General features: G+C 40.0%; 1 protein-coding gene across 1 annotated transcript; it reads right to left on the bottom strand.

Annotated features, from left to right (window-relative positions):
* Positions 1–1,149: 1,149 nt before the first annotated feature.
* On the bottom strand, positions 1,150–17,139 carry gdap1l1.S (ganglioside induced differentiation associated protein 1-like 1 S homeolog). The gene is made up of 6 exons (XM_018238129.2): positions 16,804–17,139; positions 11,729–11,921; positions 4,739–4,912; positions 3,450–3,544; positions 2,809–2,923; positions 1,150–1,570 (listed from the first exon to the last, which is right to left on the bottom strand). Exons 1-6 carry the CDS (start codon positions 16,975–16,977, stop codon positions 1,227–1,229), a joined length of 1,095 nt encoding a protein of 364 aa, XP_018093618.1. The 5' UTR covers positions 16,978–17,139; the 3' UTR covers positions 1,150–1,226.
* Between the last annotated feature and the right edge of the window lie 1,520 nt (positions 17,140–18,659).

Genomic DNA, 18,659 nt, shown 5'->3' with positions numbered 1-18,659 from the left:
AAAATCTTTGTGTAACAAATTCTGTGTGTCGCATAGAAGTTACAGGAAATCAGACAAATGGTCACAATCATTTAACTGTTTCAAAGGCATCAAAAGGAGGAAGGGGGGAGGTATCAACACAAATACATACATTCTAAAAACAGCTCAATTAAAAAATATCTGATTTAATGAAAAATAAAGAGAAATTAAAAAATCACATATATCAATGCAATAATTGACAAAAATATCCCAATCCCCAGAAATAAAATATCCCATTATCGCTAAGATATTTAAAGGAGTCAATGGTTATTTATTTTTTCTGTGCTCTTTATACCTTTAAAAAAATATATAGCGGAAATAAAAACCGTGTTTGAGACAGCGATGGCTTGTATTTGGTCATTCTTTAATGGACCGGGTAAGAGTAGAGTAAACACTTTGGGGGTTATTTATTAAAGTCCGAATGGCAAAAATTTTAAAAATTTAGTTTTTTTTACTATACCAAAATTTTTACCAAATTTTTAGTGGGAAAAAAACAATTCTTTGAGATTTATTATACGCCGAGGATGGGAAAAGTCAGAATCTGAAAATACTCCATCTCCAAGCTGTCGGGGTCCTGTAGAAGTCAATAGCAAAGGTCCCGTTCCAAATTTGAAGATATCATTGTCTGCGCTGAGTTTCTGACAAAAATCTATAAAATGCAGGGGTTTCGAGCAATTTCACTAAAAATTCGAGCTTTTAAGGCATAAAAACCGAAAAATTTCGGGTTTTTTTCACAAAGAAACCAATGTTTCGAGTTTTTTTTCCAAACCAATTTTATCGAGTTTTTTCAATGATAAATAAGATCAGATTGTGGATTGTAGTTTGGTCTGACTTTTTTTTACTTAAAAAATCAGAATAAATCAGATTTTGATAAATAAACCCCTTTTAGTTATTGAGATTCAAAGCATCAATAAATTCGGCGGAACTCTCGGAATTCTACTTTTTTTCATCTCAGTGAGACCGATTATTATGGCAACAATCTATCAGCAATAATTTTCACTTACGGAACAGTTGTACCTTGTCTTTTTTATTTTCTCTACACTGTTATTCTATTGGTTTCCTACTATGGAATGTTAACATTAGCAGTAAGGATCATTGGAATCATGGCAACTTTTTTTCTTTTTTTTTTGAGATTTCTTATACTGTTACTAGGCTCGATAATACCACATAAAGCACAGAGACGTCAAACTAACACCAATTATAAGTCGTTACATGTATTTTTTCTTTAAGTACCAATAAGCAAAATATCCCATTCCTCCCAATGACCCCATAAGGAAAGATGCCCCAAAGAAAGATGGCGGTTTCCGCTTCACCAGCCGGAAGGCGTTGGGCAAGACGGCTGATAGCAGGGTAGTGTGGATGTCTCCCAGTACTTTGCGGAATGCATATCGCTTCTGTATTCTGTCAAAGAAGGACTGGAGGTTTGGTCGGCTTCCGTCTTCCCAGTATTTTTTGGAAAGTCCTAGGAACTTGAGCCGATGTAGTAAAGCTCCCAGCAGAATATCAGCTAAGGTAAAGACATGGCCACAAAGCCAAAGTTCACATTTTTGACCTAGTAAAATAAAATAATGATTAGAAATTGCTAGAAAAATGCAAATGCTAATTAATAACCAATAGAAACTAATGATGATTCAATACCGAGACAACAGTGAGCATGAGCATGGTCGCCGACCACCAGGAAAGGGCTTACCAAAAAAGGACACCTTCTGAAATACAGGTATGGGATCTGTTATCCAGAATGTTCAGGACCTGGAGTATACCAGATAACGAATCTTCCCATAATTTGGATCTTCATACCTTAAGCCTATTAGAAATCATATAAACATGAAATAAACCCAATAGGCTGGTTTTGCTTCCAATAAGGATTAATTATATCTTAGTTGGGATCAAGTACAAGCTACTGTTTTATCATTTTCAAAAAATTTAGTTAGTTATAATAGAGTATATGAGAGCCTATGATTAAGGGAGTTACTCCCGAAACGCGTCAGGTGATGTTGGTCAGTGACCTGTTGGAATAAAACCACCTTTTTATCTTACCGGAGTGCCGCCTTTTCATCTTTTGAGCAATTTATATGAGAGATGGACATCCTGTAATTCAGAGCTTTCTGGATAACGGGTTTCCGGATAACAGATGCCATACCTGTATGAATTTTCACTGGGGATGCTGTACCTCTTGACTGATAAAGTAAGAGTGAATTACTTTTTTCGGGATCCATTATCCGGAAACCATTATCCAGAAAGCTCTAAATTATGGAAAGGCCATCTCCCATAGACTCCATTTTATCCAAGTAATCCAAATTTTTTAAAAATGTTTTTTTTCTCTGTAAAATAAAACAGTAGCTTATACTGGACCCCAACTAAGATATAACTAATCCTTATTGGAATCAGAACCAGCCTATTGGGTTTATTTAATGTTTACATGATTTTCTAGTAGACTTAAGGTTTGACGATCCAAAATACTGAAAGATCCGTTATCCAGAAAGCCCCAAGTCCCTAGCATTCTGGATAACAGCTCCCATACCTGTAATATAATGCATATATTTTCTCTGATGCAACATCTATTTTCCGCTAACCGGGGAACTTGTGAAAATAACTTTTAACAATGTTATTAATTAGCCATTTAATATATTGTTTCCATTAATGTTAAAAATTCACGAATCCTAATGCCCCTTTTTTTTTGCTTTGCAATCTACATTTGTAATGCCTTCTTTGAAGAGCTAGTGGGTGCTTGAGGCAAGTTTAATGTCCCCTTTAAGAGCCTCCTGTAAATACAGTATATTTGTAGCCTACCTTCATATTCAAGTTTTCTTTTTTCCAGCTCAGCTTCAATTTGATCTAGAACCATCGATAGCTGTATTAGAATCTTCGTCAAGTAGTTCACATTGTCATGTTCCAGGATCTTAGCCTAAAAGAAAATCGAGTTATTTGCTACCTTATCCTTCGAACCTTCTCATCTACGTTATTGTCTTCATATTCATCCAAATAGAAACTTGAGGGCAGAGTTATCATAATATACAAGAATCCTTATTGTTATTATTTTATATTATTACTATATATAAGAAACCTTATTATTATTATTGTCAAGTGAAAAATATTATGTAACCTTTTTCACTCTTCAAACCCAAGAAAACTCTTCTCAAGTTGAGGGAGGTTCTCAAAGGCTTCCGTTAAATAGACTTACTAATGCAACTCGTTCATTGATTCTTTATGTACACGGGTTGCAGTTCAGCTACCTATAACCTTTATGAGGGCACAGAGGAGAAAGAGGGTCTCACTGTAAACATGCCCTGCCCAGAAATCAGCTGGATTCAGGTATTGCTACCAACAAAGGGTTTATATTCCATTTACAATGATGACTTTTCATTAACATAGAATAGAACCTACGTTCTAGGTGCTACATCATACTTTTTCATCTAATAAAACTTTTTTACCATGAGTTTCTTCTGTTTGGAAAGATATGGCTCTGTGAGCTGAGGCTCCTCGTGATCAAGTTTTGTCAGTTCTGTGCTGGCATTGACCAAATGTCCTACAAGGTGATCAAGAAAAACATGTAAAATTTACAGAATCCATGTTGGAAATGTCCACAACTTATTCTAGAACTGCTGACCTACTTCCTTTGTACAATGATGGTAGAAGGTTTGTGGGACCTTTTTGATAATCACGTTAATTGTGTAGAAGCTCTGTGGCATGATGGCCGGCGTGAACTTTGAAAATAAAAGGACTTCCAGGTCACGGGTTCAATGCCCGAATATAGGAATTGCTGAATCGTGTTCCTGGTTTTCCTGAATTCCTGTTTCCTGGCTTCCTGACCCTTGGCTTGACCCTGAATTTGATTCTTGTTGCCTGCCTTATTGAACATTTGCCTGAACTTGACTACACTTACGCCTGACCCCTTTTGGATACCGCAAACTTGAAATTTAACTTCCTCCTTGGCCCGTACTTCTCCGTTAGGCAATTCATACAGAAGCATATGGCAAGGATGAAATAGTGGATAGACATAAAAGAGTACTTGTCCTTATTAACTCACAGATTTATTTTTAAGTCTTGGGGAAGTAATATGGTGTACCTCATACACAGTTACTGTAGATATTGGCTGACAACTTGGTCATTATTGACCTAATTCATTGTATGTGTGAAAACTAACTTGGCTTGGCAGACAAACCTGATGCCATCAGATTGTGACGTGATCTGTAGCCAACATATATCCTACATATTCCTTCAAGGGGATCTGACTGTTGGCCTGGGGGCTTTAGGACCAAATTAGGCATAGATGTCCTCTTACGTGACCTTGCCCAAGAAGTGGTCCTTCTTTGTATGGTATCGTATGTCCTATGAATGGACATATAAAGATAACTGGCCAGTGTCTAAAACAAATATTTCTGAGTTTTAGTATTATGCTGTTTAATGTTTGCTCTACCAGAGTTAGCCCATGAGTAGGGCCTATGGAGATGCATTTATACTTTTAAATATGATCAATAAAGACTTTCACTTGAACTTTTTTTGCCCTTTGGATTCCAGACATGCCCTGTCTTTTTGCTGTGCTCTACTAGAGTAACTTTTGTAAGGTGCTTAAATATTAAATATGTATCTTGGTTCATATGTTTCTAAAAGAATTGTTGAGGGCCTGCTGTGTTATGGATACCTGGCAACATGACTTTAAAAGGCCGTCCTTCTCACTTGCTGACTTAGATAAAGGCAGCCAGTTAACATGGCCACTTACGGCGGATTTCAGCAGTGGCGTACTTTGGGATCATGGAATCCGTAGTGAGTTCCGGGTGAAGGATGCATCCGTGTGTGTAGGCATCCATTGGGAGCTTCTCCAAGATTTCTCTGTATTGGAGGACTCTAGCGTGGAGAATTGTCCCAGTTTCCGGTATCAAGTTAGGGATAAGTTCTGGAATTAGAACCGAAAAAATGTGTTAGTACAAACTGCATCTTATAAGTCCATCTTCATGTTAGTTTCCAAGAAAATTGACATTGGGACTGTTATAAAATATCAGGGAATGTTAAGTGTCTGAGAAGAATGTCTTGCTGTCATGGAACCTCAAGAAGACTTCTAATATCAACATATTTTAAAAGAGACATAGACCCTGTATTGCATTGTTGCTCCATCCAAATGTGATTGGACCAAATCCTTGGAATTCTTCGCAACAGTATCCAGGTTTAAAGAATGATGGGAGCTGTAGCCCAGTGACATTGGTACTGTTTAGTAAAGCTTTTTCCCAGCTCTCCTGGTCAAGCATGGCTCAATAAATGTAATAAAACCCACCAGGCTTTTTTCATGTGATCATCACTGGGGGCATTTAACATTTCTTCTAGTCATGGATACCTAGATGGGACTTGGTACTTGCATAATGGGATCAAACTGTATTAAACCAGCATTGAGATGGTTGAAGCTCTTGTAGTGATGAGTCTCACCGGGAAAGTTCTTGTTTCTGAAAATGGAAGTTTTAGGAAAGAGTTGTGCCGCCTTTAAATTATTACATTATTTTAGTGGGCTGTTTGACATCTCTAAGCACCATTGATAACAGGATATATTATAGATGAATATATAAAAAAAGGTAATTGGGCTGAAAAGAAAAATATCTGGCACACAATCACACTCCTAATGGACTGGGACTGGAATGGTTCCTATAAAACAATTTTACTGTGTACCAGAAATTGGCTGCCTTGATGGCAGTACAACAACTGCCACGGGAAAACACAGACACAAATACAGACATAGGAAGTTATGTGTGTCCCAGTTTTTTTTCTGGTTCTGCTCAACCCAGGACAGACTGCAAGCATGTAGTGACAGGTCCATGTGGCTTAGTCTGTTCTTTAGGTTAATCAATGCACTGCCACTAGGGAAATGTATCATTATCATTCTGCCGCATAAACACCGCCTGGTGATCCAAGCCACTAATTAAAATGCAGGAGACATTGGCCACAAAATCAGCCAACCCCTGGCAAGGCTATTGATTGAACAGCTTGGCCTTGGGACAGGAACGTTATAGATCTTTTACCTTCTCCTGTACAGTGCATACAACTACTAAAAATGCCTTACCCTTTAAACAAAACAAGGATTGTTTGTCCATATATTGCAATATATTTAAGCTGCCAACTACATCAAAGTCATCCCATATATGGCCAGTCCTACACTCAACTTTCATCTGATTCATTAAGAATTCTATTGCTTCATTATACATTTTTCACATGGACTAAGTTTTACCTGCAAAATGTCTCAAAGTCTTAAATATATTGATAATGGGTTGAGTGCAGAGGACTCTTGTATTTGTCTATATGTATTTTGTGGTCACAGCCTCATTGCACCTTATAATTTATACAGGAGCAGTGGCCAGCTCCATGTTGTAGCTCCGACCCTGAGTGTAGGACTGGCCAGATATGGGATGACTTTGACGTAGTTGGCCAGCTTAAATATATTGCAATATATGGACAAACAATCCCTGTTTTGTTTAAAGGGTAAGGCATTTTTTAGTAGCTGTATGCACAAAATGTCTCTGTCTTAACTATATTGATAATGGGTTGAGTGCAGAGGACTCTTGTATTTGTCTATATGTTTTAGAGTTTATTTTATTGCAGCTCTGAACAAGCAGAAATATGGTCTGTCTGTGTGTGGTTCAGGGCATTAACCAGACGTGTTAGACGTTCAGCCCACTATTTATTTACCCCACCCCAATTAAGATGTCACTATAGATGACCTATTCAATCCACCAGCCATAGAAGCAGACTGGGGGTCAACATGAACCTCTCAGAGACCTTGAGGTGCCTATAATATCACATACATGGGGACTTGTTTAAGCCAATATGCACAGATGTGACTATTGTATGGGAAATATGCACCAAGGCTGAGTAGACGTTGCACAAAGATTGTATACCATAGTTAAGCTAAATCAGTCAACCTGTCCACGATGAAAGTGAAGCCAAAGGATAAGACAATTTGACTGCTACATGGGCCCTGGTCTTGGTATGGTGCCTTTTATCTGGGCATCCGTTATCCAAAAATACGCCACTGCAATCTCTTATTGCCCGCTACTAAACAGTCCATATAAAAGATCCCTTAACTATACCATTCCTACAATCAGTTCCATACCTCTCCTACGCTTCAGTTTTACTGTCCCCCAAATTTGGTTCATCCCGGAGGGGGTGCTCTTGGTTATATGATGCAAACAGTGTTGTTTTATGTGGATTTCTGGAATTCTGAGCAAGAGCTTAAAAAAACCCTTTGTAGAAGGCGTTTTATTCTCAGTGCCAGACATAATGAACGTGAGTTTGCCAGTAAAAGAAGCTTATTGCCATGCAACCTACAGATGTACTGTATAAAATTAGAGCTGTTTTGTTCCCAGCTGTGAGAAGGAGGTCTACTCTTCTGTTTTGCTTGAGCAGCTTCGAGCAGCCCCAAATCTTCCCAGCAGGCCCGGACTGGCAATCTGTGGGTTCTGGCAAATGCCAGAGGGGCTGCTATAAGGTGCCATAGAAAGTCAGTATTTAGTGGGCTGGTAGGGTCTGTTTGGGCCTCTTTGTGGGCTGATTGGGCCTCTATGTACCTGAAATGCCAGGGCCTTTTTTAATTCTCAGTCCGGGCCTGCTTCCCAGTAACCCTAGCAACCTGTATTATATTTACAAGTTGTAAATTTATATCAATCTTCCAACATTCCAGCAGTTGAAACCCCAAAATATTGACTACAGACCTTTTGCAGGTACATTGGCCCACTTATTCCAAGGGGATCTACCTACCTGTATACACTTGTCTGATTGTTCTTTATCATGGAATTACATATCATTTTCACCAGGAATAAAGACCTAAACAGAACTACACCAGCCCTTCTGTTGTTTGGTTACATGTTAATAGCAAGCCAGAATTGCTCAGTTATGTCCTAGACAGCAGCAAGATGGTTGGCATTGCACTGGAGGAGTTTCTTACATCTGTAAATGCATTTCAGCTGCCTACTTTAATGAAACTGACAGGGCAAAGTGGAGATTTAATAGTAGGGTTTCTTATTCCTCAAAGAAATATAACCTTTGATAGCAATATTGCTCTGCAGGGTCTGGCCATGGCCCTTTGTGTATCCCCTTCATTGAGAAGGATTTGGAGATTTTTGTGGATAACAAGCTGTGCAATTCTAGGAAGTATCATTCAGTGGCTATTAAAGCAAATAAAGTACTATATTGCTTAAAAAAAAGCATTAACGCCAGGGATGAAAATTTAATTTTGCCTCACCTTGAGTATGCAATGCAGTTTTGGGTCCCAGTCGTTAAGTACGATATTAATGAGCTGGAGAGAGTGCTGAGATTTATAACTAGACTGATAAACGGAATGGAATTAAACCATAAAGGAAAGACCATCATGGTTAGGGTTGTTTTCCTTAGAGAAAAGGGGCTTCCACTTTACAAATACATTAGAAAATACAGAAGAAACAAGAACCAGAGGCCACACCTTTAAATGCGAGTATTTGAACTTTCATTAAAAGCAACGTAGAAGTTTTTTTCACGGTGAGGTGATGTTGTTATGGCAAATTTTATTAATGCCTTTAAGAGGAACTTGGGTGATTTCTTGAACAAACATTATATCCAATTAATCCATATTAATCCAAATGAATCCAGATAACATAAGTGCTATTGGTAAGGTATATTGTGTTGGTTTATGTTGTTACATACACGTGTGAGTGTATAGATAGGTCTGTATATATGTGAATATTGGATGGATTGCACTTTATGGACTTTTCTCTTTTTGCAACCCAAATTAAATAGCTGCCAATTTGCTCAGATTTTTTGGCTGAAACTCAGCGCAGAGCAGTGCACTCATTGTATTAGCTATGCAGCCCCCCTTTGACCGGCTACGATGCTAATGTTTTGAGCATGAAGCGGGGGACAGCATCAGGGCAGGATCACCCCTAGCACCACCCAAAATGCTTACAGTAGGAGTACAAAAAAAATAAAAAAAGTTTTAAAGCAATACCATGCATACATACATAAGTGCCGCAAATCACCCCCAAAGACCGGTGCCACTGGGACTACTATCTCAGGGGCCCCTTGCCTCTTCCACAAAGCTCCCTCTGGACCACAACCCCCGCTTCAGCCTGCCCTCCGTGCACATGGGGGTACTTTTTGCCGTGACTGGGGCCGGAGAGGTGGCTCGGGGCCAGCAAGGGCCCACCAGATTTTTTTCCTGTGTCCCGCCGGCCCCGTCCAACCCCCAGTGGGAATTTTGTAAGGATGCACCGAATCCACTATTTTGGATTCGGCCGAACCCCCGAATCCTTTGTGAAAGATTCAGCCAAATACCGAACTGAATCCGAATCCTAATTTGCATATGCAAATTAGGGGTGGGAAGGGGAAAATATTTTTTACTTCTTATTTTGTGACAAAAAGTCATCTGAATTTCCTCCCCGCCCCTAATGTGCATATGCAAATTAGGATTCGGATTCAGTGCGGCCAGGCAGAAGGATTCGGCCGAATCCGAATCCTGCTGAAAAAGGCTGAATCCCGAACCGAATCCTGGATTCGGTGCATTCCTAGAATTTTGTTTAAACTTTCTCCTTGGTTTTATATAATCATTGCTGAACTATTATATACCCCCTTCTAAAGTTGGCAGTAATCTCAATATATCAGATAACACAATGACTGACATTGACCTACACAGACAACCCTTCTAATAATTGGAATTGGTTATTTATGCCTCAACCTTCGTTGCCAACACAGGTGCAACAACATCATACAATGACATTCTCGGAAGATAAATAAAAGTGCGAAAAGTCTAATAATGTTAGCACAATTACTGAGAGTTTTTATGCAACTCCACAGGACTCTGTACTAAACCTTTTGCCTACAGACAAATTTAGAACTCATTTGCTGGTCCATAAATATCTCCCCAAAAGGTAACCATTATAAATCAGACTGGGTACTATTTAGCATGACAGCATATAATTAGAGCAAGCCAATGTTCTCTTGCTTTACAGCGCATAAACGGTGGTTCTTTCTGAACAATAACACTGCATTAGCCCAACAGCTGAGCCAAGCACATACATTGTTCTGTGCTGAAGCTTTTTTTTTGCAGAAATGGGACATTGTTTTGTTTTGTATTTTTATTGCTGAAAATGACCTCTGAATGAGACTAGAATAACCATAGAATGGTACCATTACTGCTTTCCTAGCTTGGCTGCTCCTCAGGAAAGTATAAACTTTGCATGACCCAAGGACCCTGAGTCCAGGGAGGTCACTAGCATAGTTGGTCAGTTTAAATTTATCACAATACCCAGCGTCACACTGTGTGTCTGAGGCCCACTAGGGTTAGTAAAGATAACCTTACTAAATATTCTAATATAGTTCTGTTTAAAGACCAGGTAGACTTTTACACTATTTTATTATATCAGTAACCTTGTTATAAGCTAAGGGGGCCCAGCCTGAAGGTCAGTTAGGGGGAGATTTGGGGTGAGTGCTTATTTGTACCCTGAGTACCCCTGGAACTATAGCAGGGTGACTGTTACCCCAATGTTTCTATATATCTATAACCTTGTTATGAGCTAAGGGGGCCCAGTCTGAAGGTCAGTTAGGGGGAGATTTAGGGTAAGTGCTTATTTGTACCCTGGGTACCCCTGCAACTATAGCAGGGTGACTGTTACCCCAATGTTTCTATATATCTATAACCTTGTTATGAGCTAAGTGGGCCCAGTCTGAAGGCCAGTTAGGGGGAGATTTTGGGTGAGTGCTTATTTGTACCCTGGGTACCCCTGGAACTAAAGCAGGGTGACTGTTACCCCAATGTTTCTATATATCTATAACCTTGTTATGAGCTAAGGGGGCCCAGTCTGAAGGCCAGTTAGGGGGAGATTTGGGGTGAGTGATTATTTGTGCCCTGGGTACCCCTGGAACTATAGCAGGGCGACTTTTACCCCAATGTTTCTATATATCTGTAACCTTGTTATGAGCTAAGGGGACCCTGGCAAAAGGCTGGAACTACAAGGTGGATCGTGAACTGAAAAAGACAACTACTGCATTAAATGTATATGGCCATTAAAATAAAACTAATTATGTACTTTTAAAGATTTTATTTATTTTGATTTATAAAAGTTACTGGGATCTGCTTGCTGGAAATCACGTATTTCAGATTTCTAATCAAACTCAGAAAAGTCAAACTTCAATCCTCTAGATGTGTGTTTTTTAAACATTATTTATTTTCAATCTAGTGGATGTGGATGTATATTTTTAACTATTTGTTTTCAAGCTGCCCTGAGATGGGCTGAGAGGAGCCAAAAAGCCCTTCACATGCAAAATATACAACATAAAGCCCTTCTAAAAACAGAAGGTGTTTGTGGTATAAAGGCAGTGTTATGTCGATGGCACGAGGCAAGTAACTACCTTATGTTTTCAGAAGGCTTTATGTTGCCTAAGATACCCTTTATGAGCCAATATTTGGCCAGAAGCACTTAAAGCTTAATGCAAAGTTACACATATAGGAAATAGTTTTTTTTATCAGCAGTCATGCTTCCAAGAATACCTCATACAAAACAGGGGTTAACATCTAGGAAACTTAATAAGTTTTCTTCTCAAATCTTACTCTAACTGTCCTCCAGGCTAAGCCAACCCCAGCCTCTCCTTTGGTCCTCCTCAGATGGGACAAGGCCAGCACTTTGTGGACCACTGCTCTAGATTATTTAGAAGTCTTTGTAGTCTTAATACAGTTTTAATGTATAATACTTAATGGCCTTACCTCCCACAAAATTGTTTTCGATGTAATCGATGATTTGGTTATAGTCACTAATAATGTTGTCCCCATGGATGACCACAGGCACTTCTTCTCCAAGGTTGAGGCGCATGAACCAAGGTTCTTTGTGCTCTGTGAGTGGCAAGCTGACATCTCGCTCATCACACGGCAATCCCTTCTCAGCTATCACCAAACGTATCTGGAATGAAACAAAACAGAAGTTAAAGTTGCTGCCTTGCAGTGGTAAGGTCCTTGGTTGGAGTCTGACCACATTGCAGTGGTAAGTCCTTGGTTGGAGTCTGACCACATTGCAGTGGTAAGGTCCTGGGTTGGAGTCTGACCATCTTACAGTGGTAAGTTCTGGGTCGGAGTCCGACTACCTTGTAGTGGTAAGGTCCTGGGTTGGAGTCCGACTACCTTGCAGTGGTAAGTTCCTTGGTTGGAGTCTGACCATCTTGCAGTGGTAAAGTCCTTGGTTGGAGTCCGGCCATCTTGCAGTAGTAAGGTCCATTGGGTTACTACAAACTTAGAGAGTTGTGCGTACCGAAGCCAGGTGAAAACCAGTACAGGTATGGGACCTGTTATCTAGAATGCTTGGGACCTGGGGGTTTCAGGATAATGGATATTTCCATAATTTGGATCTTCATACCTAAAGTCTACTAGAAAATCATTTAAACATTTAATAAACCCAATAGGCTGGTTTTGCTTCCAATAAGGATTAATTATATCTTAGTTGGGATCAAGTACAAGTGACTGTTTTATTATTACATAGAAAAGAGAAACCATTTTAGAAATTTGGATTATTTGGATAAAATGGGGAGACTGTCTTTTGGTAATTCAGAGCTTTCTGTATACTGGGTTGCCGGATAACGGATCCTAAACCTGTAGTAGGAATTTTACTACTGGACATACCCCCCCCAATAACTTCAGGGCACTCCCCCATTGATATTTAGCCACACCCTCTGCAAACCTCAGAATTACAGCACTGTATCTAACATAGGGAGATTTCTATCCAATTTCAGCTGTCTGATGTCACACTCTAATCACACTTCTGGTGGGAGCTTTTCAGGTGCTCCTTACTATGAAAATATATTGAATGGTTCTAGAACAGGAAACTGCGACTGCACAGAGATTGACGGATTCTCATTGGAGGATCCTCTTGCATATATTAGTTAGCAAGTTAATGTAATGCATTACAGGAGAGGAGACTGCCTGCCCTAATGTCCCTTGTGTCATGCCCTTCAACAGTACAGGACAAGCACTTCAGGTTTCTGCAGTGGCATCACTAATAGCTGTGACTTAGCAAAATAACTCTGTGTTCTTCATGCTAGGGCAGAAATAATAATGCAGCAGAACTCAATATGGTATTCATCTGCTCAACACTTAAAGGGGTAGATCACATTAAAATTAAATGGTATGGTGCAGACAACAGAATTCTAAGTAAAATTGCAATTGGTCTTCATCTTTTATCATTGGTGGGTTTTTTTTTTTAATATCTCTTCTGTATCTTTCAGGCTTGCTAGTCTCCCATTGCCCTCCCATCTCTACATTTAAGGTGGCACACATTTAATTAGAGATGCAAAAAAATCCACCAATGGAAAGCCATGTTGCAGGAATCTAACATAGGGAGAATACTGTGCACATTAGACTTCTTTAACCCCCCTGTTTTTATGTTGAAGCATGATGGGAGTTGTATTTCAGCAGCATTTGGCAGTTTTACCCCCTCTTTAATTTAATTTTGCTTTACTTGCCCTTGAATTAAAAAAAAAAAATCAATCTTGGTTTGCCCCAAGAGAGCAATGCTATGGAGACGAGAGTGTGATTCATTAACCAAGCTTTTTTTTGGGTTGGTAATAATCTGTCCCCAAGGGCATGTGTGACTGATCAATTTTTACTCATTTGAGAGAGAAAAAGAGACCAGTGACTAATTCAATTGAAAAGCCTCATTAATTATTGATCAATATTGTCATTGTTGGTATCATTTTCCAAACATTCAATGTTTAGCATTTTTAATTACAGATATATAAAAAAAACACTGAATATATGTGGAGGTGCCATTGTACAGACAGGAACTGAATTAGTGTTTTTAAGACTAAAATCACCACAGTAATATATGATGATGTTATACTACTCTATACATAATATTGTTGTTGTCTTATCTGTATCATATTACAGTACAGCATTTATATAAGGGATAATGTACCCCCTACTGTAAATGATAAGGATATTAGAAGTCACTGAGGGGTTGTTCTGTGACCATATAAAGGCACAAGGCTGCAGGCTGAGTTATACAGGGAACTCTGAGTATCACTCATGTATTATAAGGGATAATGTACCCCCTACTGTAAATGATAAGGATATTAGAAGTCACTGAGGGGTTCTGTGACCATATAAAGGCACAAGGCTGCAGGCTGAGTTATACAGGGAACTCTGAGTATCACTCATGTATTATAAGGGATAATGTACCCCCTACTGTAAATGATAAGGATATCAGAAGTCACTGAGGGGTTCTGTGACCATATAAAGGCACAAGACTGCAGGGAACTCTGAGTATCACTTATGTATTATAAGGGATAATGTACCCCCTACTGTAAATGATAAGGATATTAGAAGTCACTGAGGGGTTGTTCTGTGACCATATAAAGGCACAAGGCTGCAGGCTGAGTTATACAGGGAACTCTGAGTATCACTCATGTATTATAAGGGATAATGTACATGCAGGAGTCAGGGTGTGACGAGTGAATCCTTTCTGTACTGTAAATTAATTTTATTGTACATTTATTGGCCAAAACTTTCTGCCCAATTATATGCCCTGAACTATCCATGGCAGCTGCTGGTCCCTGTATCACAATCAGTTAAGGTTAATGTCTCTCTGTGCACAGAAATGGATCATTAGCGCAATTTTTATTAAATTGTATTTTCTGAATGAAGTGTTCTAATGGAAAGGCCGATCCTGAGCAATAACGTAACATCTTTATCAGGCTTTCAACCTTTTACAAAGTAACTGTTCACTGCCAGGATAAAGTCTGTCTGCCTTGTCTGCCTCAGAATTATGCTGTCTAATGGTTTATAGACAATTTTAAATGAATCTTTATACCTGCATTCCCTATGGATATAGAGCAGAATGTACATAATATTTATAGATATAGATAGATAGATGATGGATAGATGATAGATAGATATAGATGATGGATAGATAGATAGAGAGAGAGAGAGAGAGAGAGAGAGAGAGAGAGAGAGAGAGAGAGAGAGAGAGAGAGAGAGAGAGAGAGAGAGAGAGAGAGAGAGAGATAGATAGATAGATAGATAGATAGATAGATAGATAGATAGATAGATAGATGGACAGACGGATAGAGAGAGAGAGAGATAGAGAAAGCAAGAGAGAGAGAGAGAGAGAGAGAGAGACGATAGAGAGAGAGAGAGAGATAGAGAAAGCAAGAGAGAGAGAGAGAGAGAGAGAGAGAGATGAGCCTTACAGAGCATTTTAGATTTGAAAGCTGGAAAAAGAAGGCCAATTGAAAAGTTGCTTAGAATTAGCCATTCTATAACAAACTAAAAGTTAATTTAAAGAAGAACCACCCATTACTTCCAATGTTTTCAATGAAACAGCTGGAAAACACTAATTGAACTATAGAATCAGAGAGGATGATGCAGCCGACTATAACTGCCCTAGCAGCATATCTTCTTGATGAGAATAAAGGTTCAATAAAGCCAAATGCTCCTAAGGGACACCATATCCCCATAATAATAATAATAATATCCATTATGATAATGGCTCTATAGGCTTCTATATAATGGCTCTATAGGCTTCTGCATCAGGAAGCAGTACAGTAGTGAAGACTCCGCTGGAGAGGATGGAGTTGTCTTTAAGAGATCTCTGCACCATGACGTTCCCCATCTCCCTGTACCGGACGTACTTTAATAAATTATGACATTTCCAGCCAGAGAACTGAGCACAGTGAAGCAGAATAAGTGATCCCCTATTGGTTAAGCTGCTCTTGTATTAAAATGCTGCTTCATTTAGCAATGGGGTGTGTGTGTGTGTGGGGGGGGGAGAATGACGAAAAACTCCTTTAAAGGGGAAGGAAAGGTTAAAACTAAGTAAGCCTTATCATAAATACACCAGTTAACCCTCAAAGTAATGCTGCTCTGAGTCCTCTGTCAAAAGAAACAGCACATTTCTTTCCTTCTATTGTGTACTCATGGGCTTCTGTATCAGACTTCCTGTTTTCAGCTTAAACCTCCTTGCCCCGGGCGTGAGCATGCTCAGTTTGCTCCTCTTCCCCCTCCTCCCTTCTCTGCTGTAATCTGAGCTCAGAGCTATGAGTGAGTAGGGAGAGACTCAGACAGAAAGTGATGTCACACCAAGCTAATATGGCAGCTGCTATCCTAAACAAACAGAGAGCTTCTAGAGCTTTTTACTCTACATTCTACAGAATTAATATAGCATTCTAGCTTGCACTATTACAGCTAATCTATTAGCAATAAAATGCCTCTGTAGCTTTCCTTCTCCTTTAAAAAAAAAGGCCAGGGTTTCCAAACGAATGATAATGAATAAATATGTGAAATTAAATAAATAAACTCACTGGGGGGGGGGATATAAGAGAAAGATGGAGTGTCAGGTCTAATTCATCAGGTGTGTTCCAAGCACAATTTCAGGACACCCCCTACTGATAAGCAGAGAGTAAACACACTATCTTCCACTCGGAACCTCCTTATTCCAGCTATAAACCATATGCACACAATGGGTGGAAGAAACAATAACCTCTGGCAGCAGAAATCCACCTGCCCTTGCTCTGGCTGGGGGAGTCTGAGCATTGTGTCCTTGTATTATGTAGTCGTGAAGCTGTGCAGGCTGTACATTTCCAATGAGAATAAAATCTCAGCAACAGGACAATGCAACAACAATACTTATAGCCACCATCCCTATTCTGCACCCACAATTGTCCCATTACCAAGAGTAGAAGATTTACACACAACACACATACAATTTCCATTGTCTGAATGCCTCCCCCCAGATTGACAGCATCCTCAGTGTTAGCAGACCCCCCCCCCCCATTGTATAGAATGAAAGCAAATACCTTTTGAGAGCTAAACGACTGCGTCCAGTGATACAAAACAAGCGTGTCCTTGGATTTAGGGCTGAAAGACTCTGGGTGATCCTCAAGCTCTTTAGAATTGCCGGCATCATTCTCTACAGCCGAAATGGGCCACCAGCTGCAGTTGGTGGGAGCCACACTGTTAGGAGTCGCCATGACAGCTGAGGATGCAAGAGAAGAGCAGGGGGGAACTGGAGAGGCTGCTCTTGCAGTTGGTCACATGGTCTTGCGAGCACCGTGAGCTGATACTCTGAATATAATTACCCATCACCGACGTGGCTGCTGAGTAGGACGAGTCATGCAAGTGCCTCCCCTGTGTGTAGCGTTGTAACAAGGAATACATGCAATCAAATAGGCGCACGTTCCACAATTCTACAGTTTTTTTATTATTTAATGGATCTCAAGCAATTAAATCTGTAGGAAATTTAAAGGGAAAAAAAATGAATTTTGTATTTCATAATGAAATTGTTTGACCTTCCTTCCCTTCTAAATTTGTGCTCTCTAACACAAGAATAATATCTGATACCTAGCAATGCGCAAGGTGAGAGTAACAGGGACGGGGTGCTGAGCATCAATGGGAATGTGCAGGTGAGAGTACCAGGGAGTCATGCAAGGAATTAGAGATAATGTGCAGGTGAGAGCAACAGAAAGGGGGTGCTAGGGATTAATGGCAACATGCGGGTGAGAGTAACAGGGAAGGGAGTGTCAGGGATTAGAGGCAATGTGTAGGTGAGAGTAAGAGAAAAGGGGTGCCAGGGATTAGTGGAAATGTGTAGGTGAGAGTAACAGAAAAGGGGTGCCAGGGATTAGTGGAAATGTGCAGGTGAGAGTAACAGGGAGGGGGTGCCGGGGATTAGTGGAAATGTGCAGGTGAGAATAACAGGGAGGGGGGTGCTGAGGATCAATGGTAATGTGCAGGTGAGAGAAACAAGTAAGGGTTGCTGGGTGAGAGTAACAGGAAGAGTTGCTGGGGATTAATGGCAATGTGCAGGTGAGAGTACCAGGGAGGCATGCTAGGAATGCAGGTGCAGATGAGAGTAAGAGGGAGGGGGGTGCCAGGGATTAATGACAATATGCAGGTGAGAGTAAAGTTGTCACAAATAGATCCATCCACCAAATGATTGGATGTTTGATTTGGTACCCTCAGGCCAAAGATCAGATCCTAAAGTGGGCCTATGCCGACTCATCAGCAGGACAGCATCAGTGTAACAATACAGTCCTTGCCCAACAGGACTTTCAAACTGCCCAATAGATAGCTGTTTAGTTTTTTGGGTAGTTCACAATAGAATTGAAGGCACGAGTAACAGTGCAGCATGTTTTGGGGAGCGCTTATACACAGGTGGGTACAGATCCAAAATAGCAATCTGTGTATTCTGGAATATGCCAGAGGGGCTGCTGTAAGATGCCTTGACAGTTACTATCTATTGGGCCTGTGGGAGTCTGTTTGGGCCTCTGTGTACATGAAATGCCAGGGCCACACCTATGAATGTGCATTCAATAATGTCTGTGCGGTCCATAAAATTAGCGCAAGCAGCTAATGGGTCATCTAGTATTTTGAAGAGGGGTCACAGCTCAAAACAGAGGGGTCATATGCACCCATCTCCTGGCTAACTAAACGTGCATCATTGAAATATATCATTGAGAAAAGAGTTCTGAATTGTGTTATTATAATTAACTGCTCAGACTGCACCATCTAGTGGATAAAGTGCTTGGATTCAGCTTCACAAACTAAGATTCTATAGTGATTCTAAAAAGAAAATAAAACGAATCAGTTTATCAAAGGGTATTCAAAGATTAGAATGAAATGCTGGACAATGCATTCATTCTATGGACGAGGA

The sequence above is a fragment of the Xenopus laevis genome, chromosome 9_10S, assembly GCF_017654675.1.
Source record: "Xenopus laevis strain J_2021 chromosome 9_10S, Xenopus_laevis_v10.1, whole genome shotgun sequence".
Lineage (NCBI taxonomy): Eukaryota > Metazoa > Chordata > Amphibia > Anura > Pipidae > Xenopus > Xenopus laevis.
Note: the sequence above shows the minus strand (reverse complement) of the source record. Positions and strands in the feature narration are given on the sequence as shown.

Bases quoted from the DNA above. Each gene is read 5' to 3' on its own strand.
- gdap1l1.S (XM_018238129.2), bottom strand. From the start codon at position 16,977: ATGGCGACTCCTAACAGTGTGGCTCCCACCAACTGCAGCTGGTGGCCC. The intron at 3,545-4,738 runs GTAAGTGGCCAT...ATCACCTTGTAG, and splicing joins CGCCACTGCTGAAATCCGCC to GACATTTGGTCAATGCCAGC. The intron at 1,571-2,808 runs GTAGGCTACAAA...TTATTTTACTAG, and splicing joins AAGAAAACTTGAATATGAAG to GTCAAAAATGTGAACTTTGG.